The sequence below is a fragment of the Bombyx mori genome, chromosome 12 (genome assembly GCF_030269925.1).
Source record: "Bombyx mori chromosome 12, ASM3026992v2".
In the NCBI taxonomy this organism is placed as follows: Eukaryota; Metazoa; Arthropoda; class Insecta; order Lepidoptera; family Bombycidae; genus Bombyx; species Bombyx mori.
The window spans coordinates 5,915,638-5,942,305 of record NC_085118.1 but is presented as its reverse complement, the minus strand read 5'-3'; the positions used below and the strand labels follow the sequence as shown (position 1 = coordinate 5,942,305).

Sequence of the window (26,668 nt, the reverse complement as noted above, 5' to 3'; positions counted from 1 at the left end):
ACAAGTCAAATGCAAAAGAAACTAGTTCCAGTTGAAACCTTTTTAAATTTTATTCAAGAGACTGTTACTTATTTATGAGAATGTCATAAGACAGGCTTTTGCTACATTAGGTGCCTGTTCTCCGAAGATGTTATTATTTGGGTCGTTGTTGAGTGACCGAAGCGACTGGCGATAGTAATAAATATACATTCCGGTGAGTTTTGGTACAGTCGAAGCCCACTTTTATTTAAATCGCGTTTTATCTCTATGGAACAGATCATTTCAAAGTTTTCTGTTGCTACCACGATTTGCGAGCACGATTTTTATCACTACCCTGCATCGTATGCCAAAACGTAAAACGGATCCTATCTGGATAATTGTAAAAAATTTTTACAAAAATTTTTACAAAAATTTTTTTAACAACAAAATGATTTCCTAATTTGAATACACAGAGAACACTGATACTTGAGATGACAGCCACGGGAAGAGATGGGGTGGTGCTATTCTAAACCACACCGCCGAAATTTTGCTTTTATCAGAAGACTTATGCAGCATCAGCAGCAAGAAGTATGCAGTGGTCTCCTTGAACTACATATTATCTAGTATTATCTAATATTATCTAATAATATACAACCATACTTTCGTACTAAGAGTATTTCGTTAGATTCCTACCAAGATATTAATTCATAGCCCCTTAAATACTAACGGTAGGGCGTATTGTAAGCACAGGGGCATATCAATATAATAGTCATTTCGCAGCATAGCTAATCTGCGTTTCTATTCATAGAGTAGAAAAGCCGTAATAATAATTAATTTGAGAAGTATATCTTGAATATCATCAATAGGTAGGTTACATTTGCGATGAGGTACCTGTGAACTCCGGTGGCCAGTGAGTTTGAGTAGCAAGTTGTAACAAAGGCGTTGTAACAAAATATTTTTCCAAAAAAAAAAACGGTTTGTTACACAATTCTGTAACTCAATATTAAATTTGGGTTAAAATAATGAAGAAATGAGAAGAAAAACAGTGATACCCAAATATTAAGAAAACGCTGATGGAAGTCAGATAATTTAATAACCATATCAGAAAACAAATAAATGGAGCTGAAATACAACTATATCATTTCAAATACAGTAGTTTTATGTAAATATAGCCTACTTTTAAACTGTCGTAATTTTTGCATTTCCGATTGTAGTTTCCCCTCTCCGTATATGTTATCTCGGAGGGTAACAAATGATTATATTCAATTTATGATTTATTTTGTGTTTTTATACTACTTACTCACAATGTGTTTTATGGCTTTTGTTTTCATGATTAGAACTCTGTTGCTAAAGTTTGGATACCACTGTTAGCTCATTGAATTGCTATTCTAGCTTTTTTTTTAGTTTGTGCCGTAATTTTTATACCTATAATATGTGTCGAACGTGTTTGTGACCGCTGTATCTAGTATAGTGTAGTGTAGTTTAAGACTTAATAAAACAAATAATATTACGTGATTTTATTTAATAAATTCTTCCAAAGCCTCACAGAGATTTCAAGAGTTCATTTTATCAAAGTTCTAACAACGCACAGAATTGTTGAGTTAAATTCTGCTAAAAAAATTATCAAGCAAAAAATATTTTCGTGCATTCACCGTCAAGAAATTAATTCCTTTCCAAATACGCTCATATAATATTTCGAAAATAAATTAATATAAAAGAGGTCTTTTTTATTTTTATTGCTTGATTTAGTTCTATTTACAATTTTAATTATACTTCTTAGAAAAATAAGATTTGTACTTGACCTTTAGCCAGATAAAAGTAACGAAAAGTGTGGGTTCGTTGTATAGGGCAGAGAAAATACAAAAGTAATGGAACGTTCCTATTGAGTACAAAGATATGGAATTAGGTATGAAAATGATTTAGTTAGATAAGTGTTAGAGACATTGTGATTAAGTGACGTTTTGTAATTTAATGATAATTAGAATTGATATCAAATAGAATAGATAGTGGCAGCATCCTTTTCCCGGTATACTGAGCTGGGATATATACTAAGATGGCAAAGCATTTTCTTATTACGTGATATTGTGAGCCTCCTCGAATATGTACAACGCAATCCAACTTATACTCGATTTTAAGGATGGGACAGGTGTTAAGAAATGTAATCGAGATTTATGTCTAAAGGTAGACGGTGGCTATTATGTAGTGATGTCTATAGGCACCAACAACCAATTGAGCTGTTTATTTTTTTCAATGGCATTTGCTCATACATGTCCTCATCATAGTCGGCTACCCTTGGCAGAGCAGTCGTGGTCATGTTGAATCCTTGTTTTATTAACGCCTTGACAGCTGTTCTCCATAGTTCGCGAACTAGGTATTTGCGCACGCATTCATTAAGTGGGGTTTTGGTAAAGGTTTTCATCTGATCAGCCCATCCCATGGGGCTTCGTCCACGAGATCTTTTACCATTGACCCTACCCTGAACAACAAGTATCTCGACAGACTCTGCTGGCCGTCGCGATACGTCTCCATTGACGCCAACCTTTGAGAGATATTAAGTTCTTTTAGAATCGAGGTGTTGGTGCGATACTCAGTCCAAGATATGCAGAGCATCCTTCTCCAGCACCACACTTCTAGTGCATCGATCCTTATCCTTTCTCTTTCTCTAAGAGTCCAGGTCTCAATCATACATTTACCTGCATATAATAAAATAATATAAACTTAATTTATACGATAACAAATTAAAAGATAATTTAAGCCTTCATATTTGTTTTTTATTTCAATACATCATTTCACAAGCATTACTGGCCTAAGTATTAGAGTATTTCAATTTCAAATTTATAGTTAATTAATCACGATCAACAGGCAAACCTTTTCAAACTTCAAAATTTGAATCCGTTTGAATCTCTAAGGAAAAACTTATATCTTAAGAAGGAAAATTACTATCTTAATACCAATTAATAAATAACATTACAAATCATAACAAGATTGTGTCTTAGAAAGTGTCAGAGATTAAATTAAACAGATTCTTATCGCAAGTCCAAAGATCAATCTCGTATTATCACTCACGAGAATTTATGATTATTGCTTTATTTAAGATTATAAGTTTCACAGTTGAAGAACCTTTAAGCATCCAAGATACTCGATATATGCAAATCAAAACATTAGTGCCGTGGTTTGGGATTCCCGTTAACATCAGTTTTACAAAATACATTTTGGATATAACTCTTGAGAAAACAACAAAAAAAATTTCATTTTTCTTTTTTTTTCCGCGATAGGGTATTCTTTGAGTTTGTCACCAAGTTTAACCAGATTATTTTAAACATCAATTATAATCTTGCTATTTCTCTAACAGTAAGAGGGGCTCCTTTATCAATCTCAGACACACACAAAGCTTGCGATTTTTACATCCAATTATTTGGATTTGGGCATGATGTAACATAATTACCTAAGTATCTATTTAGGTTTCGGTTTCTGGATAAATATTCCACGTCCAGCAACTATTATGTACATGTTGTTTTGTTGGACATAATTGCTTAACAATAAAACCTCCAATAAATTTCATTTTATAGATATTAAAACCAGTACAACAAAATTCATAAATCGAATAAACAATGTTATTTGTCAAATTTATAATTTTACAGTAGTAGTATACGGTAAATAGTTGTCATTAATATTAAGCTATATCATTATTATCATAACAAATAGACAGTAAATCGAAAACTGTGAAGCTTCTACTGACTTAGACATAAAAAAACTGAGTATTTATCACAAATTTATCACTCGTTCGACGATTGCAAAGTCGACTCGATCCAATCTATGTAATTAGCTACCGAAGTGTAAACTCCTGGCCATCCATCACGTCCGCAGCCATAACCAAATGAGACAACTGCAACTGTTTCCCAAACGCCATCAGGTCTCCTCAACATAAGAGGTCCGCCGGAGTCTCCTCTACAGGCGTCTTCGGCGAATACACCACCAGCACATATCTGCCTATCAGTCAAATCAACTCCTAATTGTCTATATTTTGAGGCGCAATCATTCTTTGCGAATATTGGAACATTGAGTTTTAATTTGACTGGGCTATTGCGACCTGTAATATAAATAATTTATGTTCGTAAATAGTAATTTAGACCTTACAGTGAATAAGGTTAAGGATAAAATAGCTTAACAAGTAAAAAACAAACAATCAAAATCAATGGCTATATACACAAATCGAACGACACGAACGTAAATTCCATGTACCTACCTCGATATAATTATTTCTCGGAATTTCTAAAACACGTAACTATGAAAACTTCTAAAATCAATAAGGACTTACCGTTTAAGGTTTTCCCCCAGCCCGCAACGAAAACGTCATTACCTACGTCCAATCGACCGTTCGGTTCGACGAGGCAGATAGGTTGAACGTAATCTGCAAAAAAATTGATGAAAAACTTGTAAAACGCGCTATTAAGTGGAATGACCGGCGGAAGCCGAGAACTTAATTACTTTACGACGACGAAATCATTCGCTAGTATTAAAATGTGTTTTAGATATACATTTATATATTATCAAGTAACTCCACGTTGAATATCTCATTCAGAAAGAATGCGGTATTTTACATTTTTCCCGGAAAAAATAATTATTTATGTCTCTCTTTCTGATCCATAAACTATCAATAGATGTTTATACATGTACCTATTTATTATAGCATTTGTAATAAGTTATATAAGGATAATATAAGTTGCATTGATAATAAGTATCACATGTTTTAATGCCTGTTACAATCTATCTTTGTGCAAAATTAGATCCAAATTCCCTTTGCCATTTTGCGTTATCGAGGCACAAACCTACAAAACCTTGTATTTATAATTTTAGTATTTATATTATTAAGGCATTGAATTTCCAATAAGCTATATTCCTACGAATTCATTGACATAGTATTTTAAAAAAAGATTTTTATTTCACCTTTTTTAAAACATTATGTCAATGAATTCGTAGGACATATTTTCTTAATTACACATTTCTTTAAAGATTATTGTTTTGACTTCAGTCGTTACTGATTTCTAAAAAATTTCAATTAATTCCAATGTTGTAATTTAATTGACCCCCTGCTGATTTCTGGATCCCAAAGGAATAGTTGCTGCCCACTTATATTAATAAAAATATATAAAAAATTTAACTAATCGAGGTACAAAATTAGAAGTATACATTAAGACTCACATGAATAGGTAACTCTCCTCGCCAATCGAATTAAACCAATATCATCTTTTCTGTTCTTATTCTGGTCGCTAAATCCCTGATGAGGATAGACGGCAAGTACTGGGATGTCTTGCGGCGGATCCGCGCACACATTGTCAACACAATCCCGGTCAGATTGAGTGTCGTATTCGCCAAGACGAACCGTAGTCCTTTAAATGTTTGATTTTTTGTATTAATTTCTTATGTCGCTTAAGGTACTGCACGATCAAGGCCGATTTCATTTCTGGTCCCTATTTCTTTTTCTTGTAATTGCGTAAATCTTGATATTTTTTTTATTGCTTAGATGGTTGGACGAGCTCACAGCCCACCTGGTGTTAAATGGTTACTGGAGCCCATAGACATCTACAACGTAAATGCGCCATCCACCTTGAGATATAAGTTCTAAGATTTCAAGTATAGTTACACTGCTGCCCCACCCTTCAAACCGAAACGCATTACTGCTTCACGGCAGAAATAGGCAGGGTGGTGGTACTCACGCGTGCGGACTCACAAGAGATCCTACCACCAGTATTGATTATATATTATTACCGGTATACATTTATAGTTGGAATAAAGTTTCTATACTTCAAACCGCAACGCATGATTGATTCACAGTACAAACTGCCGGTCTCACAGTAATGACCTACAATTATTAATCTGTGTTTTATTATTTTATCTGCGTCAGTTTTTCGTTTTCCTACTTCCTGTTCGTATTGTCTATGTTTGTCTCTCTAATAATAAATATTCAGTTAATGCGCACGTTGATTTACCTTTTTTTTTCCTACCTAAGCTGATGGTCTAGGGAGACCATATCAGCGTAACTTTAACTATTAGGTGAGCTCACGGGGCTCAAAGCTGACGATGTTGCTACAATGAACCCTAGCAAGAGCCGTGCTTCGCAGAATCTACCGCCGGATCGGAAACGCGACCCACTGAAAAGATTCGGCGAGAAACTCAGTGGGCTGTGTCTATGGGTTAATTTACTTGCCGAGCCCTTCGTCGCAAGCGACGGGTTCGACGAGAACGATGACGAGTATTTGGGGTACCTAAAAGCACCGTTAGTGGATCGGGAGGATCCGAAATGACGTGTTTTGGGCGACGTCGACTATTTACCATTTGGTCCGCAGGATCAGCTATGTAGTTTCCGACGGCCACGATCAGAGGATTATCATGTCGTGCCGCTTTATCGAAGTGGTGATTTACCCCTTAACTATACAATATTACCATTGCCAATTTAGCCTAAGTTAAGTAATACTAGTAAGGACATTTCAAAAAGTAAATATTTTTTTATTGCTTAGATGGGTGGACGAGCTCACAGCCCACATGGTGTTAAGTGGTTACTGGAGCCCATAGACATCTACAGCGTAAATGCGCCATCCACCTTGAGATATAAGTTCTAAGGTCTCAAGTATAGTTACAACGGTTGTCCCACCCTTTAAACCGAAACGCATTACTGCTTCACGGCAGAAATAACCTACCCGCGCGGACTCACAAGAGGTCCTACCACCAGTAAAAGTTATTACACGCTGTCTACAAAACCTGAGATAGTTGACCTAAGTTAATCAAATACTTAACCTTGATAAAAAAAAAACACTTTCATTACGTCATTTATCTGGAAATACATTTATGTGACTTCTAAAGCGACGATAGATAGATCCAGGACCAAGATCAGAAATAACGAAAATAAGTTGTTCCGAAGGCCAAATTATTCGGACCCTCTTGAGGGGTAGCTGTATTTTTTATTTATACAAATAAATAAAATTGGAGTGTAATATTTGTTGTATATACTGTTATTGGAGTGTGTTTGTAATAAAATAACCACTTTTTACTAAATGCGTAAGTATGTATACACAGTACATAATAATATATCAAAATAATTTTATTTTTTAGTTTGTCTGTCTGTCTGTTTGTTCCGGCTAATCTCTGGAATGGCTGGACTGATTTTGACGGGACTTTCACTGATAGGTAGCTCATGATATAAGGAGTAACCTAGGCTACTTTTTAGACTAGCTTCGCCCCGCGGCGTTACCCGCGATACGACAATAACCGCGGGTAACATCGCGGGACTCAGCTATCAATAATGAGATGTAATGTTTCCGAAGCGAAGCGAGGGTGGGTCGTTAGTACTATATAAAATACTCACAATTTACCGACTTCCTTTTCGATTGCACCGATCAAACAATGAGCAGCCGTTAGCACGTAGCGGGCGTTGAAGAGCACACCGCCGCATTGATAGGTTATGGTATTCCTACCTATAGTCACATAAAATTATTTCACTGCTCTTAAGCCACACGATTAACAATAGGTAAATGAGGCCGTTAGCGCAAAAGTGACTTAAGCTTACCATAGTTAGTATGGAAATAACGAGGTCTGAATTTACTTTTACACTGGCAAAAAGAATACGCGCAAAAATAATGTTTACAAAGCCTTCTATTATCTATGGTTGAAACTAGGTATAGGCCAGTGTTGCATTAAAATTTATTATATTTTAAATAATGTAATACATAAGCACGAATATGAAAAATTGTGGGTTAGGCCACTTTTGCGCTGACAGCAGCAAATATACATGTGTTCGATGGTTGAGTTTCTAATCCATACGATCTTTAGGGTTCTAAGAATATAATGCTAAGTCCAGTAACCCTTAATTTCTTACGGCAATGAAATATAATGTATTATGTTTACACGCACTGGAGGTAGGACCTCTTGTGAGTCCGCACGGGTAGGTACCACCACTCCGCCTATTTCTGCCGTGAAGCAGTAATGCGTTTCCGCTTGAAGGATGGGGCAGCCGTTGTAACTATACTGAGACCTTAAAACTTATATCTCAAGGTGGGTGGCGCATTTACGTTGTAAAAGTCTATGGGCTCCAGTAACCACTTAGCACCGGGCTCGTCCACCCATCTAAGCAATATAAAAAAAGGTACGATGAATCTTGCATGCCATCTATAGTTATTTTCAAACATTGTAATAAAAATTGACAATTATAGGAAATGTTTTAACTCAATACATTTTCTTCATGCCATAGGTACCTACCTATCTATAGTTAGTAGAATAACTTACTCGTCAGATATCCAAGCAAAGCCATCCAAGGAAATTCATCTAAGTCCGTGAACTGACCCCCATAGATTCTGTCACCTTGTGTGTCCACTCCGCATTGATTCCGAGGAGCTGGGGACGAGTCTTCTGGCACTGTGGGGTCGACGTGGCCGACCACATTCGTCGGAGGCCGCGTTGTTCTTGAGCGTGGCTGTGGGACCAGAAAACAAAATTAAAATTATAATACTTAGAATAAATATTCAAATTTCTATGTCGGAACCAGTATCTTGGTTCTCGTGTCATTTATCCGAGTACCTAAAGTTTAAACTTTGTATAGTTTTGGTGGTATTCAGCCGAGGTTTCGGGAATGATAGTATCGGCGTACACTGACGTACGAAGCTGTGTGTGAGGCATTTATTGTATTTTATACTAACGACCCGCCCTCGCTTCGCTTCGGAAACATTAAATTTTATTATTGATATTATAGTTGAGTCCCGCAATGTTACCCGCGGTTATTGTCGTACCGCGGATGACGCCGCGGCGCGAAGCTAGGCTAAAAAAAGTAGCCTAAGTTATTCTTTATATCATCAGCTATCTGTAAGTGAAAGTCCCGTCAAAATCGGTCCAGCCGTTCCAGAGATTAGCCGGAACAAACAGACAGACAGACAGACAAAAAATGTAAAAAATGTAATTTTGGTGTATGTACCGTATATATATAAGTATATATTCACATATGCATGTAGTAAAAAGCCGTTATTTCAATATTACAAACAGACACTCCAATTTTATTTATATGTATAGATATAACCAGCTGACCCGGCAGATGCCTCAATCGATAAAAAAAGACCTAAGCTTTCGTATAAAATAAACGTAAAACAAACAAAAGGAATCCGTCCGACGGGGGACACATCAAAGGAAAAACAAAATTGTTATTTTTATTTAATTCCGACCATTTTCATATTTATCTACCTTTTAAACTTTCTCTGGACTTCTACAAATAATTCAAGACAAAAATTAGCCAAATCGGTCCAGCCGTTCTCGAGTTTTAGCGAGACTAAATAACAGCAATTCATTTTTATATATAGGTAGATATATAGAATAGATTAGTGATAGTTTTTTTTATTGCTAGATGGGTGGACGACCTCACAGCCCACCCGGTGTTAAGTGGTTACTGGAGCCCATAGACATCTACGACGTAAGTGCGCCACCCACCCTGAGATATAAGTTCCAATGTCTCAAATACAGCTACAACGGCTGCCCCGCCTTTCAAACCGAAACGCATTACTGCGTCACGGCAGAAATAGGCAGAGCGGTGGTACCTACCCGTGCGGACTCACAAGAGGTCCTACCACCAGTAATTACGCAAATTATAATTTTGCGGGTTTGATTTTTATTACACGATGTTATTCCTTCACCGTGGAAGTCAATTGTTACGTGAGTTAATAGTTACACGGAAACATGGCTAAGAAGCATAAGTTAAAATTAAACTAAGCCGAACTAATTCAATTAAATTTATCAAACGTTACCAAAAACTGAAAATGATAACAGATTTTCTTATATTTTCAAGAATACCCTCTATCGTGACCGCTGTAAATTGTAACAAAGTCATGTACCTCCCAGCTACCCTTGTATCTTGGGATAGATAGTTTGATACTTTACTATAATGTCTATAGGTGGGAAGAAGATTCACGCTGAGTTTTCATGGACATCGGTGACCGCTTAACATCAGGTGCGATGTGAGTTCGTCTACCCTTGTACCTCAAAACAAACGTCGTCTAGTCTGAGATGGATGCTTTTAAAAACATAAAATTAATTCAAACGATAGTTAATCAAAATTGATTTTAAGCATCACTTAATTATTTTCAATTTGTTATTTCCGGAGTTTCGTAGTCACATGCGACGTGTTTGTTATTCGTCAGCATTTGAATAGTGTGCGAACTACCGTCTTTTTATAAAAAAAAATATAGAATGACAATTACGGTACATTTACTATGTATTAAATATGTATGAAACTATATACCTAGCTATTCGATTTCCTTGAATATATATATAATTCAATATCATCTTTTCACTTCATGATTCTCGCTCACGACTCGGTCGTGCGCGGACGTGCTTTCCGATCCGTGGCCCGCTTGCGAGCCGCGTCTCTGAACTCACAGTTGTGCTCGACAGTGTAGTGACCGTGAATACATCGTGCGTACAATTCGGTAGTGCGGACGTGCCGATCCGTTGGTCGCTTGCGATCTGCGTATCGAGGTCCATTTTGTGCGCTAAAGTTTTGTAACCGCGAACCCACCCTTACCAACTGCCTTTTTCAAGGCAACCAATCGCTACGTTCAGCTTCCTGTGGCACTCACAGGCTAGCGATTTCCTAACCCTTCCCAAAAACAACAGTCTTTTTCAAGACTAGACCCCCGCTCGCGATTCTGCCTGCTGTAGCACTATACAGCCCGAGCGGGTTCCTTTCCTTTTCCCCGCCGATTGCCGTTTTCACGGCATAGGCATTCCCCCCCCCTGCTCCTTGCTGTCCTGCAGCACAGGGGGGTTACAAATCCTATCCTATCCGGGGCCTCGCCTTTCGGCGAGTTCAACAAAAGTCCCGGGGCCGCCCCCCCCGGGCAAGAAGACAGCAAGATGATTGAAGATCGTGACAGTGTCAGTGATAGTGATTTTGTCGGGTTCCTCCGGGAAAGGTACCCGACAATTAGGGCCGAATATCTGGCATATAGGGCCTCTCGTGGCAATCCCTCCCCCCCCGCGTCCGTCGCCGCGTATTTCAAACGTGCCTCGGAGGCACGCCGCGCACCCCCCGCCGCCGCGTCAAGTTCGAGCGCACGTTCCCACGATGCGACTCACGAAGCGCCTAGCGCTACCCCCACCCCCGCGCCCGCGTCGGTTACGTCATCACGCGCTACGTCCGCCGCGACCTCGATCGTTTCAAGTTCAGGCTCCGATACCGAATCGGAGATGGATTTCGAATCCGCGTCAAGCCCTCAGCCTGGAACTTCGGATGGGTTCCAAACCGTAACGCGCGGTAAAAAGCGTACTCGCGCCGTGGAGTCCCGGAGCTCCACGACGAAGCAGACAAAATCCGCGACCGCCTCCCGCCCGCAGGTAGTCGTGACACCGGAGTCGGACTCCGCTCGCCGCGTAACCCCGCCGCCGCGTCCCAAGCCCGCGCCCGCTCCTAAAGCAGCTGCCCCGCCCCCGCTGATTCTCCAGGAAAAAACTGCGTGGAACCGCGTTTCCCAGGCCCTTCAGGCAAATAAAATTAATTATACCCATGCGCGTAACGTCGCGCATGGGATTCAGATAAAGGTCGCAACGCCGGGCGACCATAGGGCCCTCTCAGCATACCTCCGAAAGGAGAACATAGGTTTCCACACCTATGCTCTTCAGGAGGACCGCGAGCTCCGCGTAGTGATACGCGGAGTCCCTAAAGAACTCGACATCGACTACATAAAGGAGGATCTGACCGCTCAGGCCCTCCCGATAGTTAGTGTGCACCGGATGCACAGCGGGCGGGGCAAACAGCCCTATAATATGATACTCGTGGCGTTAGAACCCACCCCGGAGGCCAAAAAGAAGATCGCATGTCTCACGACAATTTGCGGCCTATCCGGGATCTCAATCGAAGCCCCCCACAAGCGTGGCACTCCCGGGCAGTGCTACAGATGTCAGCTTTACGGCCACTCGGCTCGTAATTGCCACGCGCGCCCCCGCTGCGTAAAGTGCCTCGGCGACCACGCCACACTAGATTGCTCGCGTGTTAGGGAAACCGCGACCGAACCCCCAAGCTGTGTCCTATGCCTTAAGCAAGGGCACCCCGCGAACTACCGTGGATGTCCTAGGGCTCCGCGCAAGCGTTCAACCCTCCCAGCTCCGCGAACCGTCGGCCCAAAGACTTCGGCACCCTCAGTGCCGAAACCTGCCTTCGTGCCGGCTGCAGTTCCCACGGTTTCAGCGTGGAAAAAGCCGCTGCCGTATACGAAGGCGGGAACACAAACCGCACCCCCGCCCCCGCTCGCGACACGCCCCGCGCCTCAGCCCCTGCTCGCACCTCGCCCCGCGCCCGCGTTCCGTCCCCCGCAACCCTCTGCCGCCAACGACTTCGCGCTCGTGCGCGACTTCGTCACCGCGGTGAACTTCGACCGTCTGCGATCGTTCGCTGACGCTATCCGTAGGTCGACAACCCCCGAACAGCGGCTCGCGGCCGCGTTCGATCACATGGACGTTTATGAGTCCGTGTCGCGTACGTTATAAAATCTTTACCGGTAATCAATGGCGCAAAAAGGTAGAGAAAAACCGTATTCCCTTACGTTAGCATTCTACAATGCTAACGGACTCGCGCGGCAACGCGATCAAATTTTCGAATTCCTCCGCGATAATCTTGTAGATATTCTATTAGTGCAGGAAACCTGTCTGAAGCCCTCGCGTCGCGACCCGAAAGTCGCGAATTACGTCATGGTTAGGAATGACAGACTCACCGCCTCCAAAGGCGGGACTGCCATTTACTATAGGCGGGCCCTGCACGTTGTCCCTCTCGATACTCCCTCGCTCTCACATATCGAGGCGTCAGTGTGCCGTATCTCGCTGACGGGACACCAGCCGATCGTCATCGCATCCGTTTATCTCCCCCCGGACAAGCCCCTTCTGAGCAGTGACATCGAGTCACTGTTCGGCATGGGAGACTCCGTCATCCTGGCAGGCGATTTAAATTGCCACCACACTAGGTGGAACTGCCACAGTTCAAACATAAATGGTAGGCGTCTCGACGCGTTTATAGACGACCTTACCTTTGAAGTAGTCGGTCCCCCAACTCCAACATGTTATCCGTATAACATCGCGCTCCGTCCGAGCACTATAGACCTGGCACTGCTGAGGAACGTAACTCTGCGCTTGCGTTCCATCGAAGCAATGTCAGAGCTCGACTCGGACCACCGACCTGTCGTTATGCAGCTCGGTCGCCCCCACAACCCAGTCACTGTTACGAGGACCATGGTGGATTGGAATAAGCTGGGCACGTGCCTAGCCGACACCGCTCCGCCAATCCTCCCTTACGGCCCGGATTCGAATCTATCCCCCGAGGACACCGTCGAATCCATAAACATCATTACCGATCACATATCTTCCGCGATCATTAGATCTTCTAAAGAAGTCGATGTGGAGGACAGCTTCCACCGCATCAGACTGTCCCCCGATCTTAGGAATCTCTTAAGAGTTAGGAACGCGGCAATCCGGGCCTACGATCGTCTTCCCACGCATTCAAACCGGATTCGGATGCGTCGTCTACAACGCGAAGTCCACTCCCGCTTAAGCGACGCGCGTAACGATAATTGGCATAGTTATTTAGAACAACTCGCGCCCTCCCACCAAGCATACTGGCGACTAGCTAGGACTCTCAAATCCGAAACTATAGCCACTATGCCTCCCCTCGTACGCCCTTCAGGCCAACCACCGGCATTCGATGACGATGACAAGGCTGAGCTGCTGGCCGATGCACTGCAAGAGCAGTGCACCACCAGCACTCAACACGCGGACCCCGAACACACCGAGTTAGTCGACAGGGAGGTCGAGCGCAGAGCTTCCCTGCCGCCCTCGGACGCGTTACCCCCCATTACCACCGACGAAGTTAGAGACGCGATCCACAACCTACAACCTAGGAAGGCACCCGGCTCCGACGGCATCCACAACCGCGCGCTTAAACTCTTGCCAGTCCAACTGATAGCAATGTTGGCTACAATTTTAAATGCCGCTATGACGCACTGCATCTTTCCCGCGGTGTGGAAAGAAGCGGACGTTATCGGTATACATAAGCCGGGCAAACCGACAAACGAAACTTCTAGTTACCGTCCGATTAGTCTCCTCTCGACGATAGGAAAAATTTACGAACGGCTCCTTAGGAAACGCCTCTGGGATTTTGTTACCGCGAACAAAATTCTCATAGACGAACAGTTCGGATTCCGCTCAAAACACTCGTGCGTACAACAAGTGCACCGCCTCACGGAGCACATTCTGATAGGACTAAATAGGCGTAAACAAATCCCGACCGGCGCCCTCTTCTTCGACATCGCGAAGGCGTTCGACAAAGTCTGGCACAACGGTTTAATTTATAAACTGTACAACATGGGAGTGCCAGACAGACTCGTGCTCATCATACGAGACTTCTTGTCGAACCGTTCGTTTCGATATCGAGTAGAGGGAACTCGTTCTCGTCCCCGTCAACTGACCGCCGGAGTCCCGCAAGGCTCCGCGCTCTCCCCGTTATTATTTAGTTTGTATATCAATGATATACCCCGGTCTCCGGAGACCCATCTAGCGCTCTTCGCCGATGACACGGCTATCTACTACTCGTGTAGGAAGATGTCGCTGCTTCATCGGCGACTCCAGATCGCAGTAGCCACCCTGGGACAGTGGTTCCGGAAGTGGCGAATAGACATCAACCCCACGAAAAGCGCAGCGGTGCTCTTCAAAAGGGGTCGCCCTCCGAACATCACTTCGAGCATCCCACTCCGTAGTAGGCGCGCAAACACCTCCGCCGTTAGTCCCATCACTCTCTTTGGCCAGCCCATTCCGTGGGTCTCGAAGGTCAAATATCTAGGCGTCACCCTCGACAGAGGGATGACATTCCGTCCCCATATAAAAACGGTACGCGACCGCGCCGCGTTTATTCTAGGACGACTCTATCCAATGCTTTGTAGTCGAAGCAAACTGTCCCTCCGTAATAAGGTAACTCTCTACAAAACTTGTATACGCCCCGTCATGACGTATGCAAGCGTAGTGTTCGCTCACGCAGCCCGCACCAACTTGAAATCCCTTCAGGTTATTCAATCACGATTCTGCAGGATAGCCGTCGGAGCGCCTTGGTTCCTTAGGAATGTGGATCTCCACGACGACCTGGAGCTCGACTCTTTTAGTAAGTATCTACAGTCGGCATCGCTGCGCCATTTTGAGAAGGCGGCACGACATGAGAACCCTCTCATCGTAGCCGCTGGAAATTACATACCCGACCCAGTAGACCGAATGGTAAACCGTCGACGTCGCCCAAAGCACGTCATTACGGATCCTCCTGATCCATTAACGGTGCTTTTAGGCACCACAAGCACCGGTCACCGTCCTCGTCGAACCCGTCGCTTGCGACGAAGGGCTCGACGAGCGAACTAACCCATAGACACAGCCCACTGAGTTTCTCGCCGGATCTTCTCAGTGGGTCGCGTTTCCGATCCGGTGGTAGATTCAGCGAAGCACTGCTCTTGCTAGGGTCAGTGTTAGCAACTCTCCGGTTGAGCCCCGCGAGCTCACCTACTAACGTTAGGGTGAAGCTGAAATAGCCTCTCAAGGCTATCAGCATAGGTAGGAAAAAAAAAAAAAAAAAAAAAAAAAAAAAAAAAAAAAATTCACTTCATATCAAGACTCGAGTTAACCAGTTATTGATATTTACAAATAAGGGCACAATGGCTTGTCTCGTATTCACGCGACTAATTAACAAGGCCACACTTCAAATTAGGGTTGTCACGTAAATAAAAACCGGTCAGTATCTTAACGAACAGCAACAAAAACAAACATTATTTATTCATCATAAGATTAAAATATTTTTATTCCTCCTAAATTTATAAATAATTTATAAGACGCGGCCATAAAAAAAAAACCATATTTGCGCAAAACAGTTTTAAAAATTGAATTAACTGCGTAAACAAGCCGTGAAAATGGAGCCGTCTCTTATTATGATCGATAAGTACCTACTATGAATGATCTGAGCGGCACTTTTTAGTATAGATAGATAATATAGATTTTTTATTAGTGGTAAGACGTCTTGCGAGTCCGCACGTGTAGATACCACCACTCTGCCTATTTCTGGCGTGTAGCAATAAGGCGTTTCGGCTTGAAGAGCAGAGCAGCCGTGGTTAAAAGTGAGACCTTAGAGCTCATGTCTCAAGGTGGATGGCGGCGTTTTCTTTGTAGATGTTTATGGGTTTCGGTAACCACTTAATATCAGGTGGGTCAATGAGCTTGTCCACCCATCTAAGCAACAACAACAAAAAAAGATAGTAGAAAAAATCACGACCCGGGCCACAAAGACCAAATTGCATGAAATCCGTAACTGCATTGGTATAACGAGTATCCTTTTAATCCGGAATTATAATTATGATATTGGTATTTACATGCACAGCCTCACAACATCATCCACCACAATGAATCAAGCTATAAATTTTAAAGTTCCTATCCCATTGCTATACTATATATTATCATTCGTCGTTGTAGTCATTCGATAATACGTCTTAGATACGTATTATTGTGATTATAATTGCAGCGGCTCTAATTCGCTTATACCTAGAAATATTACTTGAGAGTAACAGCGCACATGTGATCCAACGATATGATATACACACAAATAATTATTTGTATATTTCTAAATCTTATAGGCTTAGTACATCAGATTTATAAACAAACTAGCGACCCGCCCTCGCTTCGCTTCGGAAACATTAAAACACACATGAAACCAAAAAAAATAAATAAATAAAAAAGTTAAAAAAAGTAGCCTATGTTCATCAGGGACAATGTCGGCTTCTAATGGAAAAAGAATTTTTCAAATCGGTCCAATAGCTTCGGAGCCTATTCGAAACAAACAAAGAAACAAATCTTTCCTCTTTATAATATTAGTATAGAGTATAGATATGGCTGTGTCATGCGATTAGGGACGTATGTTCAACTATGTAACGTTAAATCAATCTTTTTGCAATAATCTTTAGATTGAATATGAGATGAAAATAGTAGACCACCAATTGTGGTTAAGGCGATGCTCAATCTTGGTCTACTGCTTATTTTTGCTGCATGCGTTCTTTTTTCGAATAGCGACATTCACGTTTCGATGTCTATTATGTATCCGGCAGCCACTTAATACTAGGTGAGCCGTAAACTCGTATACCCATCAAGAGCAGTTAAGGATCTTTTGATCAAAATATGGTAGCAATACGTTTTTTTTATTGCTTAGATGGGTGGACTAGCTCACAGCCCACCTGGTGTTAAGTGGTTACTGGAGCCCATAGACATTTACAACGTAAATGCGCCACCCACCTTGAGATATAAGTTCTAAGGTCTCAAGTACAGTTACAACGGCTGCCCCACCCTTCAAACCGAAACGCATTACTGCTTCACGGCAGAAATAGGCCGGGTGGTGGTACCTACTCGTGCGGACTCACAAGAGGTCCTACCACCAGTTAAAATACGTGCGTGTTGTTTCAACTAACTAATTACGTAGATACAAAGCGATAATAATCACTTTATCACGTCACTAGTATTCCCTAGAAGAAGAAGAAGGTCATCGTACCCCCTTACGGGACCACGGAACGGACCTCGGGACGAACTCCTTAGTTAATAAAAACTTCAGAGGTGTCAAGGGACACCCGGATGGAACGAAGTTCCTTTCGATTAATTAGTGAAGGAATTGTAATAATTTTTTTTAAGTTATAATAATAAATTACGGCATTATGAAGAAGAAAAAAACAATACTATGAACTAAATTACTATTGTTGAAACGCTATCTCGAGAAACTGTACTCATTACGCGGACCAATCGGATACGAGCAATGTCACGCGATAAGCGCCTACACGTTGATTGGTCAGAATGACGGATCTAAAAAGTGTCGTGACAACTTTTCGTAAGAATTTTTTCCGTCTAGCCGCCTTTCACAACGCGCGATAAGGAACTTCGTTCCAATAAAAAAGTCGAAGCGTATCCAAAGATCTTACCGTAGTCTGCCTCTCTTGTTGCGCCGGTAAAGGCCCACAACAAACTCTCGGTACGTATCCCTGAAAACCACATTGTGATTGTCTCAGGAAGCTGACCACTTTGCTTTGTAAGGGCCGTTGCTCGAACGCAGACAACAGTTGAGAGCAATCGTACAATGAGACGCATTCGCTAGCTTCGCCGAGCGGCGTCGTGCAATGATCTGAAACTGGAGATATTTTTGGTAAATTAATATGATCCATTGACAATAAAGGATAGGTTTATTGACATAACACTATCATATAAAACAAGAATCTGGACACGAGTCGTCGTGGCCTAACGGATAAGACGTCCGGTGCATTCGTGCTGAGCGATGCACCGGTGTTCGAATCTCAGGCGGGTACCAATTTTTCTAATGAAATACGTACTCAATATATGTTCGCGATCGACTTCCACGGTGAAGGAATAGCATCGTGTAATAAAAATCGAACACACAAAATTATAATTTGCGTAATTACTGGTGGTAGGACCTCTTGTGAGTCCGCGCGGGTAGGTACCACCATCCTGCCTATTTCGGTCGTGAAGCAGTAATGCGTTTCGGTTTGAAGGATGGGGCAGTCGTTATAATTATACTTGAGACCTTAGAACTTATATCTCCAGGTGGGTGACGTATTTAGGTTGTAGATGTCTATGGGCTCCAGTAACCACTTAACACCAGGTGGACTATGAGCTCGTCCACCCATCTAAGCAATAAAAAAAAAGAGTGAGTGACGCACTTCACTGTGCTACTGACCGACATAAGTGGGTATAAATCACAAGAAAAGGTCTCAGGCGCATCAGGATGCTAATAATAATAATAAATAAAACGACAGTAATAATAACTGAAGATTACTATGATGAGTATTACGAGACTATCGCACTTATATTTATTTCCTCATCCTTCAATCGATCGCTCATTTCTAAGCATCGCGATGTGCCCGTGATGATAGTTATATTTATATAAATGAATCTAAACACTCAGATAGAGAGCGAACATACCTACATATATGTTCATCGATAAATGTTTGCCTGTCGTGGTTGATGGAATGATGAAAATATAATAGGCGATGACTCGATTATATGGAACTGTTACTACCGCTTCTCTCTTATGCACACATTATTATCACAGTAATAGTATTATCATCTTTAATTCACATTAATATTACCCATAAAAGGGTTCCCAATTAGCTAGCGTTGCTCTTATCCCATCTTGGGTGAGGTTTAAATCTCAATTATATATTATAACGGTTGTCCTACTCTCCAGGCCTTGCAACAGAAATATGCAGTCTATTTCTGGGTGATACGTGCGAAAATATTGAATAAAAGTTAATAAAAATTACAAACAAACTATCATTGATGGAATAAAAGTGAACTAATATGGTACTACATATATGTAAAAAAAATATACCCGAAAATGTGCATTCTATTTACTTAAATAACGTTTGAATTTAAAAAAAAAAACCTAACCGAAACGGTTCTGAGATTGATGGTTCCTGTGTGCCAGAAACACGTAAACAAGAATAAATACAAACAGATAACTAAACCTCTTTTAGAAAGATATTAACTGAGGACGATATTCGAATCTGAACCTTGTAGCACAAAGATTGCGTTATTATATACTAGATCAGTTTCATCCACGGTTAGATTCGCCTTAAATTTAAAATTTCAGTAAGAGTGAATAGCGTTGCATTTTCCTGAGATATAAAGTTACTTGTGTCTGTCAGTCTCTGGTGCATAAACTGCTAATTGCTGTTTTATATCAATTCGTTAAAAAAACCATGAACTAGCAAATATACTGTAGTTTTGATTATAGCAGGTGCATCCGGTGTTGCCCGGATCATGTCAATTAACCATAATACAAAGTATCATAATATGTATTTAGCCAGGCTGTGAATTACCTCAATGCAAAATTAACCCAAATCAGCTCAGCCATGATTGAGAAACAAATATCTATAGATACTAACTTTGACATTTATATTATTAGTAAAAATTTATTCAACTACATTTATAAATTTTTAGTAAAAAAATCGACCACATTGACATAATAAACGACTTCTTATTTAGAGAAAAGAGAAAATTATTGTATTATATTAATGACCCAATGTTTTTGTAACTTAAGCGACCTAATTGCCTTCTTGATGTTTTTCTAGTATTGGATCCCATAGATTTCATAACAGAGTGTACAACTACAATAGTTACAATTAGTAGTTACAATTTTACAATCATTTTTTTACCATATTTTGCAAAAAGCCACTTCTATAATTTTAACACTCTGCGTAATGAAAACAGTAACTAGATGTAATTATATCCAAAAATATTGGTCAATGAATATAGTTTCTTTTTTGCTATGAATGGAATGTCATAAGCAATTAAGTTCCGCATTCAAGATATTGCTATTTACAATTTAATTAGAAATCATAAAACATATATTTTGTTATCTGTTCGTTAGTGACGAAATAAGTTTATATTTTTATCAAAAAGGTTCAAGATCAGTAATAAAAACACTAAATATTTTGTGAATCAGTTGCAATATAACAGATATAATTGGTTTTTATCAATTAGCTACGCAACGCTCTTCATGTTGGTTCTCAGTGGAAGATTACTTACTACAAAACAAAACATTTCAAACTAAGGTTATAAATATAATATAAAAATATATATAGCTACAAAAAAAACTGTGAAGTAAGCATTGAAGTCATAGAATGATAAACGCGAAAATGCTATAACAAAAAAATTGTATATACGACAAAAACAAAAACTTGTGCTTGTGTAAAATAAGAATCTATATATTAAAAAAAAAAAACATCGCGTTTTTTCTGCGTTTAAAATGCTCATTTCCGAAATTTCATTGTAATATACAATTAAACTCATTTATCAATAAATATGTTTGATTAACTATGAAAATAATAAGTAATCAGACACGGTCACCTGGCCTCATGTATGGCTAGACTGAAATATATACTTATATAGTTTAAATGTATACATTTAAGCGGCCGTCTGGTGTAGTGGTAAGTGACATGGTCACTACACAAGGGGGTCGCGCCGGGAATTCGAATCAAGGGAAGATATTTGTATGATAAATATAAATGTCTTTACCAGGGTTATGGATGTATATTAAATATATGTATGTGTATAATAAAAAAACTTACATTTATTTCCGTTATCTGGTACATGTAACAGAAGTTCTTTACGAACTTATCACTGGACCAGTTAACGTGGCGTGATTGTTAGTAAAATATTTATTATTATTATTATTATTTATAGATATTAAAGAACCAAACAAACTATTTGTCTCATAAATGTTTGCCCAATGTGGGGATCGATCCTACGACCCCCACTGAGCAATCAAATTCGCTAATTACTGTACCACCGAGTCAATCGAGTATCGTGTTAATAAAAAATCCTTCAAGAAATACAACCACCCGCTAAGAAAGCTTTCAAAAACTACTTACGAACATAGCTCCAAAAAAGCGACGACACAAGCAACAACACTTTATTCCTCATTTTACGCACACAGAGAAACAATAAAACTAAAATTAAACTAGACTAGTGTCTTTATAGACGGATTTTTTTTTTTTAAATTAATTTATTAAACAAAAGAAGGCCGGATCACGTTCGTCGGCTGCGCTGTACTGCTTATTGGAGGTCAAGTCCGTACGTTAAATACTTACGAATACATTTTCTGTGCCTGTCCGCGGTACCGTTTGCAAAAAAAAATATCCGATGGTCGCAAAGTGATTCACTGTCTAATGAAAATTTAATTATTCATTGCTACTGTCGTAACCAGTAATTAACGAAGGTGATTAAAAATTATTAATTTTATTATTAAAAATTTGAATATAACTTTTAGGTTATATTTTATATATACAGAAATATAACTCTAGTTTCATTATATTCCGTGATTTGGAATTACTTTTTTATGTCGTTTTCATTTCTAAAGTATCTAAAGTGCACGGGACAAACAAATCAGTATTTAATTATTTAGTATTCATTATGGCAATGGTTAATGACGAAACCGTGTAAATACAAATATACGTAGTACGTCCAAAGTATTCGTAGGCTTGCATTGTTTCTAAATTCAGACAATCAGACACTTATCATATTTTCTTTGCAACAGTATTTCGTATAAAAACGCAAGATAACACGTCGAGAACTCAATATAATTTTTTTTACAATCAGATAATGTGGGCAGGGTTCACTCATTCCGATTTTTATTTGGCTCATTAATATAATTACTCATGGCTCAGAAGTATATAACGATCACAACAGTTGCACGTTTATTAACTGCTTAACCAGAAAATCCCTTCAATCTAGTTAGCATCAATAAAATGAATAAGTTAATTGTGAATAAAAGTCTAGTCACTGTTTTATGCTATCCGTACAAGATCTATAACTCGTTTCTGAGTATACAAGATCAGTGACGCGGCGGCGGTCATTAAATGTATGGATTTACCCGTTCCTTATAAACATTCATAGTACGTTTTCCTTTAACAAAACAGTCACTGATATTGATGTTATTATACAACCTCGTTAGGTCATGCTATATAATATGAACGTAATGATTTTCGTCGAAATCGACGTGCTTGTGGAAGTCCGACACAGGAAGTTTACCGTGGCCATACTTTTTTTAGCTAAATTACTAATTCCTATTTTCCCGTAGATAAATGGCATTAGACGGAACCTTTTGCGTTTCGGAAAATTATATGTACGGTGTTCAGATACTACTAAAGTTGTATAATTGTAAATAGACATGCTTTAACAAAAACCGACTTCAAATATATAAAATAAATCATCGAAATCGGTTGGCGTGATATTGAGTTATTGAGTTATTCATCTATTTGTTGCGCACGTACTTAATGCAAATTTAAGATTGATATGGTTTTCTTATGGATACCATTATCAGAACTGGACTAAATTGAAATGGGACCACACGAGAAACGTCAGCTTTCTAATAAAAAAAGTATCATCAAAATCGATTCACCCCGTCAAAAGTTATGAGGTAACAAACATAAAAAAACAACATACAGTCGAATTGAAAACCTCCTCCTTGTTTGAAGTCTATTAAAAATAGTATCCTGCTATTAGTTTATGTGAGTCTATGCCGCAGAGCGCTTATGCATTCCGGTTTGAAGGTGAGACGACCGTTCATAACACAATTCTTCGATGTCTAAGAGGGGTAATGGCATTTACACTGTGATGTGTTATCAAGCTGTTTGTTAATTTTGAAGCTGTGTATTTTGAAGTCATCGTGTCCTAAAAGACAAGACGCCTGGTGCATTCGTATCGAAAAAAAATAGCGCGGACGGAGGAGTATGAACTTTTTCACACTTATAGAGAATATAGAGAAGAAGTGCACAATGCTAATTTTTTTTTTAAATAATGCATAAAAGATACATTAAATCCATAAAGAAAACATTACACACACTACATACCATGTATTTGACGCACACACGCATGCATACTATTAATTTTCAAACTTTTCTTCTTCACGTCTGTGGTCATAATGATGTACAAACTTACAATTCCAATTAATTATAGTCGAATTTCGGGTACTGCGGGACCTCTAGTAAACAGAATATCGTCGTCTTTAACAAACATTTTGTTGCCTACTCGGAATGTAATTTTATTCGACCTAGTGCCCAATCAAGCAAGGGTCCCCGAGTGGAGCGCAATTTCCTTCTAGCAATTCGTTTAACGATTAACCGCATTAACTTTCATGTCTCGTCTGCTAATTGCGTTGGCTCCCCGATTCTCAGAAACGCAGTCCGACTACGCACTCGTTAACGATCTCAATCGGATATCTATTGAAAATACAGAATATATAATTATTAGAACGAAATTCCTTATCGCGCGTTGCGAAAGGGGGCTAGACGGAAAAAATTAAAACTAAAAAAGTTGTAACGACACTTTTTGCTATAGCTGTAAGCCGTGCGGCGTGCGCGTGTTTCTCTGTTTGTCTCTCTCTCTCTCTCATAGAAAGCAAACCAGTTATTTTCGTTTCGTCTTTCTATTTCGCATCGAGCAGTGTGGTGTCGCGACGATTATTTTTGTTGAGTGTATACAGGTTTTTTGTACATAATAAAAAATAATAGCAATAATGAATCCTATATAAAATAAAAAAATTATTATAACTTGGAAAAAAAAAAATCACAATTCCTTCACTATTAATCGAAAGGAACTTCTTTCCATCTGGGTGTCCCTTGACACCTGTCAAGTTTTTTTTAATATTATTATTATTATTTTGTTGCATAAATGGGTCGACGAGCTCACGGCCCACCTGGTGTTAAGTGGTTACAGGAGCCCATAGAGATCTATAACGTAAATGCCGCGACCCACCTTGAGATATGAGTTCTAAGGGCTCAGTATAATTACAACTGCTGTCCCATCCTTCAAACCGAAACGCATTACTGCTTTACGGCTGAAATAGGCAGGGCGGTGGTACCTACCCGTGCGGACTCACAAAAGATCCTACCGCCAATAATTATTAGTAGTATTATATTAGTGATACAGCTCTTTATGATATTAACTTTTGAATTTAGTTTTTTAACACATTGAGCGCCATATGAAAAGTCGAGTATTTTCATTCAGGCCACGGTGCTCACGGGTGAGCCTTATCTTACCGAACCATTCGGGCCACGAGGGTCACCCGTGAGCCTCTTAAAATATTTAAACTAGACGGTAAAAGTCACGAATTTTTATCTTCCGTGCAAATTATCGTATTTTATAAATTTTAAAATGAAAATGCCAAGTTGATAAAAATTAGTGATTCCCTGAGTTTGGCTTGGCCCGAATGGTATACTCGTAGTACTCTAGGCTCATCGGCGGGTAAAAAATATTCAATTCTTTAAAGATTCAATTCTTCGCTATGCTTGTAATATAGACTTTTTATTTGTTATCTGATTGAATTTACGAACATTTCGTGATTATTTTCGCTCTGCTGTGACCGTGTAAAACTAAAATTAGGTTAAGATAAAAATGTGACAGCAAATTAATGTGTACACGTCTCCTTGTTTAGTTAACCTGCCCTTGGAATTAAGATAACATATGCTACTTTTGATTTTATCTAGACATTTTTTTTTTTTGTTTTCAATGTTACTCTTTAATAAACCGTATTTCGTTTTAAGGTTCGTGAGTATTAAATGAACGAGAAAATAAGCAAATAACAGCAATAAATTCTTGAACAAATCGCGTCGATGTAAGAGGAGCACGTATTCAATCGAATGCTCGGACAGAGACTGGACGTCTGGGGGATTATTAAGGAATCCGCTCGACAAAGCTATTGATATAATGCTCTATTATATAGATATTTTAAATGCGAGATTTTGTTTACAAGGCTTATTTGTGAATGTTAATTGAATTTTATTGAAACAGAAAACAATTTACGTACCTCTGATATAAATGTGATACACGTGAAGTGTAATTATTTTTTGTATAAATGGCTAGACTTGCTTACATCTATCTGATACCATCCTATCTGTTACTGCCGCAAATCAGGTACTTCAACAATACAAAGAAGACCTCAACCTCATGTCTGAAAATGGGGTGATGGCAATAATGTTGCAATATCTACGGGCTCCAGAAATCATATAACATCAGGTGAGATGAGTCTAGAACGTAGCGTTAAAAAAATATCCAAGTCTAATTCGCTTAAAAAAGTATCATATAAAAACATTGCTGCTAAACCGGCCTTACTTGTCGGAATCTGAACTTAAGAATAATGTGAAGTGTTTTTGATAGTTGTAATGCAGATAGGATAGACCAAGGAGGCCAAACTAAAGTCTAATACGGTACTTCGTTTCCATAGATTTCTATGATTCCTAAGAACGTGGATCTCCATGATGACCTGGAGCTTGACTAAGTCAGTCAGCATCAACAGTCGGCATCACTGCGCCACTTCGAAAAGGTGGCACGACATGAAAACCCTCTTGCCATGGCCGCCGGTAACTACATACCCGATCCTGTGGACCGAATGGTAAACAGTTGACGTCACCTTAAGCACGTCATTACGGATCCGCCCGATCCATTAACGGTGCTTTTAGGTACCACAAGCACCGGTCACCGTCCTCGTCGAACCCGTCGCTTGCGATAAAGGGCTCGACGAGTGAATTAACCCATAGACACAGTCCACTTAGTTTCTCGCCGGATCTTCCCAGTGGGTCGCGTTGCCAATCCGGTGGAAGATTCTCCGAAGCACTGCTCTTGCTAGGGCCAGTGTTAGCAAAACTCCCGGTTTAAGCCCCGTAAGCTCACCTACACGTCAAGGAGAAGCTGAAATAGCCTCTCAAGGCTATCAGCATAGGTAGGAGAAAAAAAAATCGATTGTTGAGAGTAACTATCAAAACATAGACGCTGATAAAAGTCAATGCATTTGTGTATGCTACTTTAGTCTCGACAATCAAATTTATTTGAAAAGAAAAACCTGAATTTCAATATTCTAATAAAATTATATATAAAATATCTGACAATAGCGACCCTCACTATCAAATTCGCTGAGAGAGCAAGATAAATTGGTGTTCGGACTCTAAAGAGGTTGTGGCCTCTCCGACTGTCTCGAAACCTTACCTTAATAATTGATCCAAGAAGCAAATAGAACGAACTATACCTGATAGGAGCATCTTGTGTTTTGAATATGAATGCAAAATAATATCAAGTTAAGTTTTTGATGTTTTCAGAATTGGAATTTAGTATT

At 39.9% G+C, this 26,668-nt stretch overlaps 1 protein-coding gene across 1 annotated transcript; it reads right to left on the bottom strand.

Moving 5' to 3' along the window:
* Positions 1 to 2,707: 2,707 nt before the first annotated feature.
* LOC101739185 (phenoloxidase-activating enzyme 1) lies at positions 2,708 to 21,665 on the bottom strand. Its single transcript, XM_021350123.3, has 7 exons — positions 21,432 to 21,665; positions 17,964 to 18,169; positions 8,239 to 8,425; positions 7,322 to 7,430; positions 5,161 to 5,348; positions 4,277 to 4,369; positions 2,708 to 4,048 (listed from the first exon to the last, which is right to left on the bottom strand). The coding sequence occupies exons 1-7, from the start codon at positions 21,481 to 21,483 to the stop codon at positions 3,735 to 3,737; spliced, it is 1,149 nt and encodes a 382-aa protein (XP_021205798.1). The 5' UTR covers positions 21,484 to 21,665; the 3' UTR covers positions 2,708 to 3,734.
* Between the last annotated feature and the right edge of the window lie 5,003 nt (positions 21,666 to 26,668).